The sequence below is a fragment of the Pristiophorus japonicus genome, unplaced genomic scaffold (genome assembly GCF_044704955.1).
Source record: "Pristiophorus japonicus isolate sPriJap1 unplaced genomic scaffold, sPriJap1.hap1 HAP1_SCAFFOLD_313, whole genome shotgun sequence".
NCBI lineage: Eukaryota > Metazoa > Chordata > Chondrichthyes > Pristiophoridae > Pristiophorus > Pristiophorus japonicus.
Window position 1 is genome coordinate 782,254 of NW_027252922.1, and position 15,114 is coordinate 797,367.

Genomic DNA, 15,114 nt, shown 5'->3' on the forward strand with positions numbered 1-15,114 from the left:
TGGGGCACACGCTAAGTCCAGTGTCTGAAGGTGATTAACAGACTGAGTTTTATATTTAGTGGTCCTGGGCGTGTTATCAACACCTTCCCTGGATACCAAGGCTAGGAGATCAACTCTGGAAGGTATGGGAAACTGGGACTTGCCCCTGAGAGTAACCGAAGGTATAAGAACTAAAATAATCCAGAGTTAGAAAGGAGAGAAGGCCCAAAATGGAGCAGTCGGTAACAGGATGTCAATTAGTCTCTTCTTATTTTGGAGTCATCAAATATCGACACACTCTGTTATTTGAAATATCAAAATATTAAACTCCAGCCCAGTTATAGGGGTTATTAACATCAGCAGAAACAATCCCCAACTGACAGAATGAACATGATTCAGTCAGGATGTGATTAACAGCAGCAGTAACAGTAGAAACCAACCCCTGCAGCCACTTGTGAACTCACTGGTGTCTCAGCAGGTCGGTTGAATGGATGGATGAATGAATGAAACTCTTTTGAGTTTACCTGCAAAACATAAAGACATTAAACGGTGCCACCCGACCTGGGTGACACTCCAGACATTTACAAGGCCCTTTTTTTTTTCCCCCCCTTTTTATTTTTATTTTTTTGTGTTTTTCTTTTTTTCTGGTTTTTTTTTTTGGGCACTAGAATCACAATTTTCCCCAGTGCCCCCTATAAAAGGGAAGGGGGACACTAAAAGCACCGGCAATTAAAACAAATTAAACTTAAAAAACGTAAAATCAAATTAAAATTTGGTTGCCGGGCGTGATGATGCACTCCAGTCCCTCCGGTGCCCACCTCTCGCGGAAGGCCGCGAGCGTACCGGTGGACACCGCGTGCTCCATCTCCAAGGACACCCTGGACCGGATGTAAGAGCGGAAGAGAGGCAGGCAGTCAGGTTGAACGACCCCCTCGACCGCCCGCTGCCTGGACCGGCTGATGGCACCCTTGGCCGTGCCCAGGAGCAGTCCTACGAGGAGGCCCTCGGACCTACCCGCTCCCCTCCGCACAGGGTGCCCAAAGATCAGGAGAGTGGGACTGAAGTGCAGCCAGAATTTCAGGAGCAGCCCCTTCAAATAATGGAACAGGGGCTGCAACCTTGTGCACTCAATAAAACTCCAGACCGCAGAAATTGCAGGCGGCCTGGGAGTCCGTGAACCGGCTTAAAAATTTGTTGCACGGCACTGCTCCGTGCACCACCCTCCAGGCCAAGTCCCCGATGAATAGTGGGAGGACCCCTGCGTAGAGTGCCCTCCATCGGGGACCCCCGCCTCCTCCGGACGGCAAGATGGTACGCCATGGCATGTCCGGATGGCCGGCGAGGATGGCAAAGTTGAGGGTGTGCAGGAGCAGCCCGTACAGGAAACCCCTCCGCGCGGAACTGAAAGGCACGGAGGGGATTTCCCCAAGGCGGCTCAAGTTGTGAGGCGCTGGCCCCCGAGGGAGGTTCCGGGGTTTGGCGCCGATGAGGAATTCCGTCCGGACGGGGGTCAGTTCGGACGGGATCTCCCCACGTGCTTGAGCCTCCTCGATGCACCTAACGGAGTCAGGGCCCAGAGCTGTTTTTAGCGACTCGATGGCATCGGCCGCGTGGCGGACGTTGGCAGAATTTAGGCGCCGCGCCAGCGTGTCTGGCGCCATCCAGCCCGCTCCTCCGCCATCGAGCAGGTCCCTGACCCTGGTCACCTCACCAGCCACAGCCCTCTCTTCCGACCGCCACATAAAACCTCGGCCGTGGATGGATGAATGAATGAATCCCTTCCCACACTCAGAGCAGGTGAACAGCCTCTCCCCAGCGTGACTGTGACAATGCATTGCCAGCTTACAAGGTTGGGTTCAGTTCTGCACCCGCTGTGCGCAGAGTGAGAATAAACTAAATGAGCTGCTGATTTTCTCTGCTGGCCCAATTGGGTGAGCCCATCCAATCCAATAGGGTGAGCCCATGTTGGCCCAATAGGATGAGCCCGGGCTGGCCCAATAGGGTGAGCCCGGGCTGGCCCAATAGGTTGAGCTTGGGCTGGCCCAATCGGCTGAGCCTGGGCTGGCCCAATAGGATGAGCCTATGCTGGCCCAATAGGGTGAGCAAGGGCTGGCCCAATAGGGTAACGTGATGACCAGAACTGTGTGAGTACTCCAGCTGTGTCCTAACTAGTGTTTTACACAGTTCAAGCATAACCTCCAGAGGGAGATGGGAGTCTGGAACTTACTGCCTGAAAGAATAGTTGGGGCAGAAACCCTCATCGCATTTACAAAAGTACTTGGATATGCACCGGAAGTGCTTTAACCTACAGGGCTACGGACCAAGAGCTGGAAAGTGGGATTTGGCTGGATAGCTCTTTTTCGGCTGCACAGACATGATGGGCCTAATGGCCTCATTCTGTGTTGTAAACTGCTATGATTCCATGTCACCAATCCTCTCCTGTCTGATATAAACGAACCCCACAGTCACTGACACCAATCCCCTCCTGTCTGATATAAACCAATCCCACAGTCACTGACACCAATCCCCTCCTGTCTGATATAAACCAACCTCACAGTCACTGACACCAATCCCCTCCTGTCTGATATAAACCAACCCCACAGTTACTGACACCAATCCCCTCCTGTCTGATATAAACCCACCCCACAGTCACTGATACCAATCCCATCCTGTCTGATATAATGTTGTGAAAGACAGTGGAAGGCCAGAAGATTGGGAATTTTTTAGAAAGTAGCAAAGGACGACAAAAAAATGATAAAGACAGAAAAGATAGCATTAGAACAAACTAGCAAGAAATATAAAAACAGACAGTAAGAGCATCGACAGGTATATAAAAAGGAAATGAGTAGCTAAAGTAAACGTTGGTCCCTTAGAGGATGAGACTGAAGAATTAATAATGGGAAACACGGAAATGGCAGAGATTTTGAACAAATATTTTGTATTGTTCTTCACGGTAGAGGACACTAAAAATATCCCATAATCAAGGAGCTATTGCGGTGGTGAGGGTGGGATGAGGAGGGACTTAAAACAGTCACTATCACTAGAGATAAAGTACTCAGCAAACAAATGGGACTAAAGGTGGACAAATCCCCTGGACCTGATGGCATGCATCCTAAGGTCTTAAAAGAAGTGGCTGCAGAGATTGTGGATGCACTGGTTGTAATCTACCAAAATTACCTGAGTTCTGGAAAGGTCCCAGCAGACTGGAAAACTGCAAATGTAACACCCCTATTCAAGTAAGGAGGGAGGCAGAGAGCAGGAAACCATGGACCAGTTAGCCTACCATTGGTCATTGGGAAAATACTGGAATCCATCATGAAGGAATTAGTAGCAGGACATTTAGAAAATCATGTTGCAGTCAAGCAGAGTCAGCATGGTTTTATGAAAGGGAAATCATGGTTAATAAATTTGCCGGAGTTGCTTGGCGATGTAATGAGCAGAGTGCATAAAGGAATACCAGTTGAACTTGTATATTTGCATTTCCAGAAAGCATTCGATAAGGTGCCACACAAAAGGTTACTGCACAAACTAAGAGCTCACAGGATTGGGGGTAATATATCAGAAAGGAAAGAGGATTGGCTAAGTAACAGAAAACGGAGAGTCGGTATAAATGGGTCGTTTTCTGGTTGGCAAACTGTAACTAGTGGGGTGCTGCAGGGATCAGTGCTGGAACCTCAACTATTTACAATTTATATTAATGACTTGGATGAAGGGACCAAGTGCAACACAGTCAAATTTGCTGATGATACAAAGATAGGTGGGAAACCAAGTTGTGAGGAAGATGCAAATAATCTAGAAAGGGATATGGATAGGATAATGAGGTACCAACGATATAGGTAAAAAATGGGATGAGGTCCAACAAGCTGAATTTAGGGAGCTAGGAGTTAAATTAAAAAGTAGGACCTCAAAGGTCGTAATCTCAAGATTGTTACCAGTGCCACATGCTAGTCAGAGTAGAAATAGCAGGATAGTTAAGATGAATAAGTTTCTTGAGGAATCGTGCAAGAGGGAGGGATTTAAATTCCTGGGACATTGGAACCGGTTCTGGGGGAGGTGGGACCAATACAACCGGTCTGCACCTGGGCAGGACCGGAACTGATGTCCGAGAGAGAGTGTTTGCTAGTGCTGTTGGGGAGGGTTTAAACTAATACAGCAGGGGGATGGGAATCTATGCAGGGAGACAAAGGGAAGTAAAATGGGGGCAGAAGCAAAAGGTAGAAAGCTGGTAAGGAAAAGTGGAGGGCAGAGAAATCAAAGGCAAAAATCAAAAAGGGCCACATTACAACATAATTCTAAAAGCACAAAGAGTGTTAAAAAAGCAAGCCTGAAGACTGTCTCAATGTGAGGAGCATTCATAATAAGGCGCAGATAGCTGTTAATGGATATGATGTAATTGGGATTACGGAGACATGGCTCCAGGGTGACTAAGGCTGGTAACTCAACATCCAGGGGTATTTAATACTCAGGAAGGATAGACAGAAAGGAAAAGGAGGTGGGGTAGTGTTGCTGGTTAAAGAGGAGATTAACACAATAGTAAGAAGGACATTAGCTTGGATGATGTGGAATCTGTATGAGTGGAGCTGCAGAACATCAAATGGCAGAAAACGCTAGGACTTGTGTACAGACCACCAAACAGTAGTAGGGAGGTTGGGTATGGCATCAAACAGGAAATTAGGGATGCGTGCAATAAAGGTACAGCAGTTATCATGGGTGACTTTAATCTACATATAGATTGGGCTAACCAAACTGGTAGCAATACAGTGGAGGAGCATTGCCTGAGTGTATAAGGGATTGTTTTCTCGACCAATATGCCAAGGAACCAACTAGAGAGCTGGCCATCCAAGACTGGGTGTTGTGTAATGAGAGAGGATTAATTAGCAATCTTGTTGTGCAAGGCCCCTTGGGGAAGAGTGACATTAATATGGCAGAATTCTTCATTAAGGTGGAGAGTGACACAGTTAATTCAAAGACTAGGGTCCTGAACTTAAAGAAAGGTACCTTCGATGGTATGAGACATGAATTGTCCAGGATAGACAAGCTAATGATACTTAAAGGGTTGATGGTGGATAGGCAATGGCAGACATTTAAAGATCACATGGATGAACTTCAGCAATTGTACATCCTTGTCTGGCGTAAAAATAAAATGGGAAAGGTGGCTCAACCGTGGCTAACAAGGGAAATTAGGGATAGTGTTAAATCCAAAGAAGAGCCATATAAATTAGCCAGAAAAAGCAGCACACCTGAGGACTGGGAGAAATTTAGAATTCAGCAGAGGAGGGCAAAGGGTTTAATAAGGAGGGGGAAAATCATCATCATAGGTTATCCCTCAAAACGAGGATGACTTGCTTCCACGCCAAAAAAGGATGTTTCAATAAAGGATCTAATAATCCAGGTCCTGAACTACATCCTGAAGGGAGGAATATGCCTGTGCATGGATTTTTTTAACGTGTGGTGGCCATTGCACAGAGGCCACAACATAGGCTTGACAGAGCTAGGTTTTGGTCCAGTGGTGAAGATTAACCAGGACTGGAGACCAGCTCTGCCGCATGGACCTAGTGCGCACCCATATCGCAGTGTGGGCTGGCCCGTGCTGCCCCTGGGCCTGTGGCCCCGAACTCACACCTCTCCTGGGCCCCAATCACATCCCTCGCTACTCCTTCGCCCCAACCTCGCTGCTCCTGCTGCACCGACACACCTTCCAATCATCAACCTGGACCTTGATGACATCACTCTTTGCTGCCTTTGCAGCTCACGCTGCTCCCTGAAGCTGCATGCCTCCACGCTGCTCCCTGGGCAGCACACTGCTCCTTTTATGGCCCTGACCTGCCATAACATACCTCGATCTTCCAATATAACATGGACAGGGTATCCGGTCATTTATCACATTGCTGATCGTGGGAGATTGCTGTGTTCAAATTGGCTGCTGTGTTTCCCACATTACAACAATGACTACACTCAAAACTACTTCATTGGCTGTAAAGCGTTTGAGACGTTTGGTGGACATGAAAGGCGCTATATCAATGCAAGTCTCTCTTTCTTAATACAAAAGCAAAATACTGCAGAAGCTGAAATCTGAAATAATAACAAACTGCTGGAAATCTCAGCAGGTCAGGCAACATCTGAGAGAAAAAATAGAGTATGAGAGGAAGCTTGCAGGAAACATAAAAACTGACTGCAAAAGCTTCTATAGATATGTGAAGAGAAAAAGATAAGTGAAAACAAGCGTAGGTCGCTTGCAGTCAGAATCAGGTAAATTTATAATGGGGGACAAAGAAATGGCAGGCCAATTGAACAAATACTTTGGTTTTGTCTTCACTAAGGAAGACACAAATAACCTTTCAGAAATATTAGGGGACCAAAGGTCTAGCGAGAAGGGGGAACTGAAGGAAATCCTGGTTAGTCAGGAAATTGTGTTACGGAAATTTATGGGATTGAAGGCCGATAAATCCCCAGGGCCTGATAGACTGCATCCCAGAGTACTTAAGGAAATGGTCCTAGAAATAGTGGATGCATTGGTGGTCATTTTCCATCATTCTATCGACTTTGGATCAGTTCCTATGGATTTAAGGGTAGCGAGTGTAATACCACTTTTTTTAAAAGTGAGGGAGAAAACGGAATTATAGACCTGTTAGCCTGACATCAGTCGTGGGGAAAATGTTGGAATCAATTATTAAAGATGTAACAGCAGCGCATTTGGAAAGCAGTGACAGGATCGGTCCAAGTCAGCATGGATTTATGAAAGGGAAATCATGCTTGACAAATCTTCGAGAATTTTTTGAGAATGTAACAAGTAGAGTGGACAAGGGAGAGCCAGTGGATGTGGTGTATTTGGACTTTCAAAAGGCTTTTGACAAGATCCCACAAAAGAGATTAGTGTGCAAAATTAAAGCACATGGTATTGGGGGTAATGTATTGACGTGGATAGAGAACTGGTTGGCAGACAGGAAGCAAAGAGTAGGCATAAATGGGTCCTTTTCAGAATGGCAGGTAGTGACTAGTGGGTTACCGTAAGGTTCAGTGCTGGGGCCTCAGCTATTTACAATATACATTAATGATTTAGACGAAGGAATTTAATGTAATCTCTCCACGTTTGCAGATGACACTAACCTGGGTGGCAGTGTGAGCTGTGAGGAGGATTCTAAGAGGCTGCAGGGTGGCTTGGACAGGTTGCATGAGTGGGCAAATGCATGGCAGATGCAGTATGATGTAGATAAATGTGAGGTTATCCACTTTAGTGGCAAAAACATGAAGGCAGAATATTATCTGAATGGTGACAGATTAGGAAAAGGGGAGGTGCATCGAGATCTGAGTGTCATGGTACATCAGTCATTAAAAGTTGGCATGCAGGTACAGCAGTCAGTGAAGAAAGCAAATGGCATGTTGACCTTCATAGCGAGAGGATTTGCGTATAGCAGGGAAGTCTTACTGCAGTTGTACAGGGCCTTGGTGAGGCCACACCTTGAATATTGTGTATAGTTTTAGTCTCCTAATCTGAGGATGGACATTCTTGCTATGGAGTGCAGCGAAGGTTCACGAGACTGATTCCTGGAATGGCAGGACTGACATATGAAGAAAGACTGGATCGACTAGGCTTATATTCACTGGAATTTAGAAGAATAAGAGTGGATCTCATAGAAACATAAAATTCTGACGGGATTGGACGGGTTAGATGCAGGAAGAATGTTCCGGACGTTGGGAAAGTCCAGAACCAGGGGTCACAGTCTAAGGATAAGGGGTAAGCCAATTAAGACTGAGATGAGGAGAAACTTCTTCACTCAGAGAATTGTGAACCTGTGGAATTCTCTACCACAGAAAGTTGTTCAGGCCAGTTCGTTATATTCAAAAGGAGTTAGATGTGGCTCTTACAACTAAAGGGATCAAGGGGTATGGGGAGAAAGCATTGAATGGTGGTGCAGGCTCGAAGGGCCAAATGGCCTACTCCTGCACCTATTTTCTATGTTTCTATAACGAGCAAAAATCTGGCAGATGGACCATAATGTGGTAAAATGTCAGGTTATCCCCTTTGGTAGGAAAAAGAAAAAACAAAATTATTTAAATGGGGACTATTGCAAAATGCTGTAGTACAGAGGGATCTGGAAGTTCTTCTACATGAAACTCAAAAAGTTAGCATGCAAATACAGCAAGTAATCAGGAAGGCAAATGGAATGCTGGCCTTTATTGCAAGGGGGATGGAGTATGAAAGTAGGGAAGTCCTGCTACACCTGTACAGGGCATTGGTAAGACCACACCTGGAGTACTGCGCACAGTTTTGGTCTGGACTTGTCTCTATTCCCGTGCCGAGGGGATTGCTGCACCAGACGGGAGGGGCAACATTTGGGGACACGGATTCCCCACCAATTCCCATTCCCCTTCTTTCTGGTGGATAATGGAGGGTCCACTGTGTGTAATGTGCAAGTCAGTAAGAATTGTCAGTAAGCTCTTTCTAATTGGACATTTTATTCAGTAGAAACTATCACACACTATTGTAGATTTTGTACCAAAGATCAATTTAGGATTAAAGTAAAAGTTCATAATTTTATTGCAAACTAACTTTCTGTTGAGAGTTGCTGAATTAAGGGGAACGATAACACACAGCGTTTCTTAAATGGACACTGCAGCCCCGAGAACACAATCAGTAATGTATCCAGAATATTAAAGTCCAGCCCAGTTCATTAACATCAGCAGAAACAAACCCCAACTGTCAGAATGAACATAATTCAGTTGGGATGTGATTAACCGCAGCAATAACAACAGATTCCAACTCCTGCAGTCACTTGTGAACTCGCTGGTGTCTCAGCAGGGTGGATGAACAAGTGAATGCCTTCCCACACTCAGAGCAGGTGAACGGCCTCTCCCCAGTGTGAACTCGCTGATGTCTCAGCAGATCGGAAGAACAAATGAATCCCTTCCCACACTCAGAGCAGGTGAACGGCCTCTCCCCAGTGCGAACTCGCTGGTGTCTCAGCAGGCCAGATGACCGAGTGAACCGCTTCCCACACTCAGAGCAGGTGAACGGCCTTTCCCCAGTGTGAACTCGCTGGTGTATCAGCAGGGTGGATGACCGAGTGAATCCCTCCCCACACTCTGAGCAGGTGAATGGCCTCTCCCCAGTGTGAAGTTGCTGGTGTATCAGCAGGGTGGATGACCGAGTGAATCCCTCCCCACACTCTGAGCAGGTGAATGGCCTCTCCCCAGTGTGATCTCGCTGGTGTATCAGCAGGTTGGATGACCGAGTGAATCCCTCCCCACACACTGAGCAGGTGAATAGCCTCTCCCCAGTGTGATCTCGCTGGTGTATCAGCAGGTTGGATGATCGGGTGAATCCCTGCCCACACTCAGAGCAGGTGAACGGCCTCTCCCCAGTGTGAACTCGCTGGTGTCTCAGCAGGATGGATAAATAAGTGAATCCCTTCCCACACTCAGAGCAGGTGAACGGACTCTCCCCAGTGTGAACTCGCCGGTGAGCTACAAGTTCGGATGACCCAGTGAATCCCTTCCCACACTCTGAGCAGGTGAACGGCCTCTCCCCAGTGTGAACTCGCTGGTGTCTCAGCAGGATGGATGAATAAGTGAATCCCTTCCCACACTCAGAGCAGGTGAACGGACTCTCCCCGGTGTGAACTCGCCGGTGAGCTACAAGTTCGGATGACCCAGTGAATCCCTTCCCACACTCTGAGCAAGTGAATGGCCTCTCCCCAGTGTGAACTCGCTGGTGTGTCAGCAGGTTGGATGCCTGAGTAAATCCCTTCCCACACTCTGAGCAGGTGAATGGCCTCTCCCCAGTGTGAACTCGCTGGTGTGTCAGCAGGTTCGATGACTGAGTAAATCCCTTCCCACACTCAGAGCAGGTGAACGGCCTCTCCCCAGTGTGACTGCGTCGATGAATTTCCAGCTGAGACGGTGATCCAAATACCTTCCCACAGTCACCACATTTCCACGGTTTCTCCATGGTGCGGGTATCCTTGCGACTCTCCAGCTTGGACGATGGGTTGAAGCCTCACCCACGTACACAACACGTTTACACTATCTTCGCGCTGTGAATGGTGCGATGATTTTTCAGGCTGTTTAATTGGTTAAAGCTCTTTCCACAGGCAGTGCACTGGAACACTCACTCGGGTGTGTGTGTGTCTCGGTGCTTTTCCAGTCACACTGATGTTTGAAATCTTTTCCAACAGACAGAACAGACAAACATTTCTCCTTCCACTTTCAAAGGCCGATGATATTCAGGTCCTGATGAATCGATTGACTCCGTCAGATCTTGACGTGATGTTTGGTTTGTGTTTCCTGTCTGAAAATCTCCCCTTCTAATATTCTGTAAAAGGAGATAACAAAACTCATCGCTGTCAGTACAAGACAGAAATTCAGAATAGACACATCTAGTTTCCATGGAACATTCTTTCCTCTCGTTCTTCCAAAGCTGTAAATCCCTATCCCACACATTGTCCCTCCTGCTGTGCTGAAATCGAAACCCATCGCACATTTCTAGACTGTTTCTCCTCCACTCCCAGTTTTCACCACCAATTCTGGCTGGGTTCAGTTCTACACTCACTGGTTCTCCTCCCTCTCCACCCCTGAAGGTGTTGACTCTGGCTGGGCCCAGTTCCACATTCACTGGTTTCCCTCCCTCTCTTCCCCTAAAAGTGCTGACTCTGGCTTTGAGGAACAGGGTGAATGAAGGGGAACCAGTGGATGTGGTGTATTTGGACTTCCAGAAGGTATTTGACAAGGTGCCACATAAAAGGTTACCGCACAAGATAATAGTTCACGGGGTTGGGGATAATATTTTCGCATGGATAGAGGATTGGTTAATTAACAGAAAACAGAGAGTCGGGATAAATTCTCGGGTTGGCAATCAGTAACTAGCGGAGTGCTGCAGGAATCAGTGTTGGGACCTCAACTATTTACAATCTGGATTAATGAATTGGATGAAGGTTTCCGAGTGTAATGTTGCCAAGATGGGAGGAAATGTAATGTGCGAGGAGGACACAAAAAACCTGCAAAACGACATAGACAGGCTAAGTGAGTGGGCAAAAATTTGGCAGATGGAGTATAATGTTGGAAAGCGTGAGGTTATGCAGTTTGGCAGAAAAAAATTCGAAGAGCATGTTATTATTTAAATGGAGAAAAATTTACATTACAGCGGGACCTGGGGAGTCCTGCTGCATGAAACACAAAAGGTAAGTATGCAGGTACAGTAACTAAACAGGAAGGCCAATGGAATCTTGGCCTTTATTGCAAAGGGGATGCTGTATAAAAGCAGGGATGTCTTGCTACAGTTATACGGAGTATTGGTGAGGCCACACCTAGAATACTGCGTACAGTTTTGGTTTCCATATCTAAGAAAGGAGATACTTGCTTTGGAGGCATATCAGAGAGGGTTCACAAGTTTGATTCCGGAGATGACGGGGTTGACTTATGAGGAAAGGTTGAGTGGGTTGGGCCTCTACTCATTGGAATTCAGACGAATGAGAGGTGATTTTATTGAAACGTATAAGATTATGAGGGAGCTTGACAAGGTGGATGCAGAGAGGGTGTTTCCACTGAGAGGGGAGACTAGAAGTAGAGGGCATAATCTTAGAATAAGGGGCCACCCATTTAAAACTGAGATGAGGAGGAATGTCTTCCCTCAAAGGGTTGTAAATCTGTGCAATTTGCTGCCTCAGAGAGCTGTGGAAGGTGGCTCATTGAATAAATTTAAGACAGAGATAGACAATTTCTTAACCGATAAGGAAATAAGGGGTTAGGGGGAGCAGACAGAGAAGTGGACCTGAGTCCATGATTGGCTCAACCATGATCGTATTAAATGGTGGAGCAGACACGAGGGGCCGTATGGCCTACTCCTGCTATTATTTCTTATGTTCTTATGCTAACTCTGGCTGGGTTCAGTTCTACACTCACTGGTTCCCCTCCCTCCCCTCCCTGATGGTGCTGACTCTGGCTGGGTTCAGTTCTACACTCACTGGTTCCCCAGTCTCTGCTTCCTTGATGGTGCAGACACTGGCTGGGTTCAATTCTTCAATCACATGTTCCCCACCCTCTGCTCCCCTAAAGGTGCTGACTGTGGCTGGATTCAGTTTTGCACTCACTGGTTCCCCTCCCTATGCTCTCCTGAATGAGCTGGATCTGGCCAAGTTCAGTTCTACACTCACTTGTTCCCCTCCCTCTCCCTCCCCTGAAGGTGCTGACTCTGGCTGGGTTCAGTTCTACACTCACTGGTTCCCCTCCCTCCCCTCCCCTGATGGTGCTGACTCTGGCTGGGTTCAGTTTTTCAATCACACGTTCCTTTCTCTCTCCGCCCCTAAAGGTTCTGACTCTGGCTGGGTTCAGTTCCACACTCACTGGTTCCTCACCTCCCCTGAAGATGCTGACTCTGGCTGGGTTCAGTTTTACATTCACTGGTTCCCCTCTCTCTCTCCTCCCCTGATGGTGCTGACTCTGGCTGGGTTCAGGTCTACACTCACTGGTTCCCCTCTCTCTCCTCCCCTGATGGTGCTGACTCTGGCTGGGTTCAGTTCTACAATAACTGGTTTCCTCTCTCTCTCTTCTCCTCTGAAGTGCTGGCTATCTTAGATCTGGTCCTGTGTAATGAGATAGGATTAATAAACAATCTCCGAATAAAGGAGCCCCTTGGAATGAGTGATCATAGCATGGTTAAATTTCAAATTCAGATGGAGAGCGAGAAATTTGGATCTCAAACCAGCGTTCTGAGCTTAAATGATGGAGACTACATAGGTATGAGGGCAGATTGGGCAAAAGTGGACTGAGAAAATAGATTAAAGTGTAGGACGGTTAAAGTGTAGGGCCAAATTACAGCAAATTCCTAAAGGGGCAAAGTGTGTTAAAAACACAAGCCTGAAGGCTCTGTGCCTCAATGCGAGGAGTATTCGGAATAAGGTGGATGAATTAACTGCACAGATAGCTGTTAACCGATATGATGTAATTGGCATCACGGAGACATGGCTCCAGGGTGGCCAAAGCTGGGAACTCACCATCCAGGGGTATTCAACATTCAGGAAGGATAGACAGAATGGAAAAGGAGGTGGGGTGGCATTGCTGGTTAAAGAGGAAATTAACGCAATAGTAAGGAAGGACATTAGCTTGGATGATGTGGAATCAGTATGGATGGAGCTACAGAATACCAAAGGGCAGAAAACGCTAATGGGAATTATGTACAGACCACCAAACAGTAGTAGTGAGGTTGGGGCCAGCATCAAATAAGAAATTAGGGATGCGTGCAATAAAGGTACAGCAGTTATGGGCGATTTTAATCTACATATTGATTGCGCTAACCAAACTGGTAGCAATGCGGTGGAGGAGGATTTCCTGGTGTGTATTAGGGATGGTTTTCTAGACCAATATGTCGAGGAACCAACTAGAGGGCTGGCCATCCTAGACTGGGTGATTTGCAATGAGAGAGGACTAATTAGCAATCTTGTTGTGCGAGGCCCCTTGGGGATGAGTGACCATAATATGGTAGAATTCTTTATTAAGATGGAGAGTTACACATAATTAAGGTGAAGATAGGCACATTTTTGAGTGATAAGGGAGTAAAGGGTTATGGGAAGCGGATGGGGAATTGGAACCTAATCCATGATCGGATCAGCCATGATCTTATTGAATAGGGAGCAGGCTCAAGGGGCTAAATGGCCTACACCTGCTCCTATTTCTTATGATCGAGACAGTTTCCCCTCCACTCCCAGTTTTCACCACCGATTCTGTCTGGGTTCAGTTCTACACTCACTGGTTCCCCTCCTCTGAAGGTGCTGACTCTGGCTGGGTTCAGTTCGACACTCACTGGTTCCCCTCCCCTGAAGGTGCTGACTCTGCCTGGGTTCAGTTCTACACTCACTAGTTCCCCTCCCCTGAAGTTGCTGAGTCTGGCTGGGTTCAGTTCTACATTCACTGGTTCCCCTTTTCTGAAGGTGCTGACTCTGGCTGGGTTCAGTTGTGCACTCACTGGTTCCCCTCCCTCTCCTCCCCTGAAGGTACTGACTCTGGCTGGGTTCAGTTCCAGACACTGACATCATTCATATTGTTCCTGCACCAACATTGCCGCGCATGCGCTTTGCTACTTACTGAATATAGATGGCAGACCGTTGAACCTGACTTCCTACACTAAAATGTCCGCCGTTAGCCTGGGCCTGAGACCGGGAGAAAGCCCCGAAACTGCAACCGCCGATATTCCGGTTATTATTTCGATCTTGCGGCGTGCACCGGTTGCTTATGAAGCCTCTCCGGCTCCTCGCTGGTTTATTACTCCGCTCTGTACATATGAAAAGGACACTTCTGAGGAACCTACCTAAAGCGTGTAGCCTCCGCCATTACCCGCACCGCACATGCTCCAAAGCCCCTCCCCCCCAGGACCCGCGCCTGCGCACTGAGCTCCTGTAGTCTGGGTGCAGCACATTCTTCCCCGCCGGGGCATGCTAGGTAAATAAGACCATGAGAAATATAAGCAGGAGTGGGCCGCCCGGACCCCCGGGCCTGCTCCCCATTCAATAAGATCATGGCTGATCTGATCATAGAGTCAGCTCCACTTCCCTGCCCTCTTCCCAGAGCCCTTTACTCCCTTATCGCTCAAAAATCTGTCCATCTCCGCCTTAAATATATTCAATGAACCAGCCGCCACTGCTCTCTGGGGCAGAGAATTCCACAGATTTACAACCCTCTGAGAAAAGAAATTCCTCCTCATCTCAGTTTTAAATGGACTGAGGAGAAAAGCTGCATTTGTGAATAGAACAGGATTTACTGTGATTGCATTGGACACTGAAACATGTTCATTCTGGCAGCTCTTGTTTGTTTCTGATGATCTTAATAGCCCCTATACCTGTACTGGAAATTGACACCCTGTACAAATGTTGAATAAATTATGTGTGTTTCAAACACAGTGTTTCGAATATTTGATTGCTTCCGTGATCACAGGAGACTAATTGATGTTCCATTTTAGTGCTTTTTCTTAATCTAACTTATATCACTTCTCACCTAGTTTGCCTTCTATCATATCAAACCCCAAACTTGTTCTGTTTGAGGTCCTACAAGACGAATTTATGGAGCTAGAAGCTAAATTTAAAAGTAGGACCTCAAAGGTAGTAATCTCAGGATTGCTACCAATGCCATGTGCTGGTCAGAGTAGGA

The 15,114-nt window shown here is 47.0% G+C and overlaps 1 protein-coding gene across 2 annotated transcripts; it reads right to left on the minus strand.

Annotated features, from left to right (window-relative positions):
• Nucleotides 1–8,472: 8,472 nt before the first annotated feature.
• On the minus strand, nucleotides 8,473–14,329 carry LOC139249441 (zinc finger protein 432-like). 2 transcript variants are annotated; one of them, XM_070872402.1, is made up of 2 exons: nucleotides 14,279–14,329; nucleotides 8,473–10,291 (listed from the first exon to the last, which is right to left on the minus strand). In XM_070872402.1, exon 2 carries the CDS (start codon nucleotides 9,926–9,928, stop codon nucleotides 8,750–8,752), a length of 1,179 nt encoding a protein of 392 aa, XP_070728503.1. In that variant the 5' UTR covers nucleotides 9,929–10,291; nucleotides 14,279–14,329; the 3' UTR covers nucleotides 8,473–8,749. The 2 variants fall into 2 exon arrangements, with proteins under 2 accessions (XP_070728503.1, XP_070728502.1); XM_070872401.1 differs by lacking the exon at nucleotides 14,279–14,329 and adding an exon at nucleotides 14,056–14,269.
• Nucleotides 14,330–15,114: the final 785 nt, after the last annotated feature.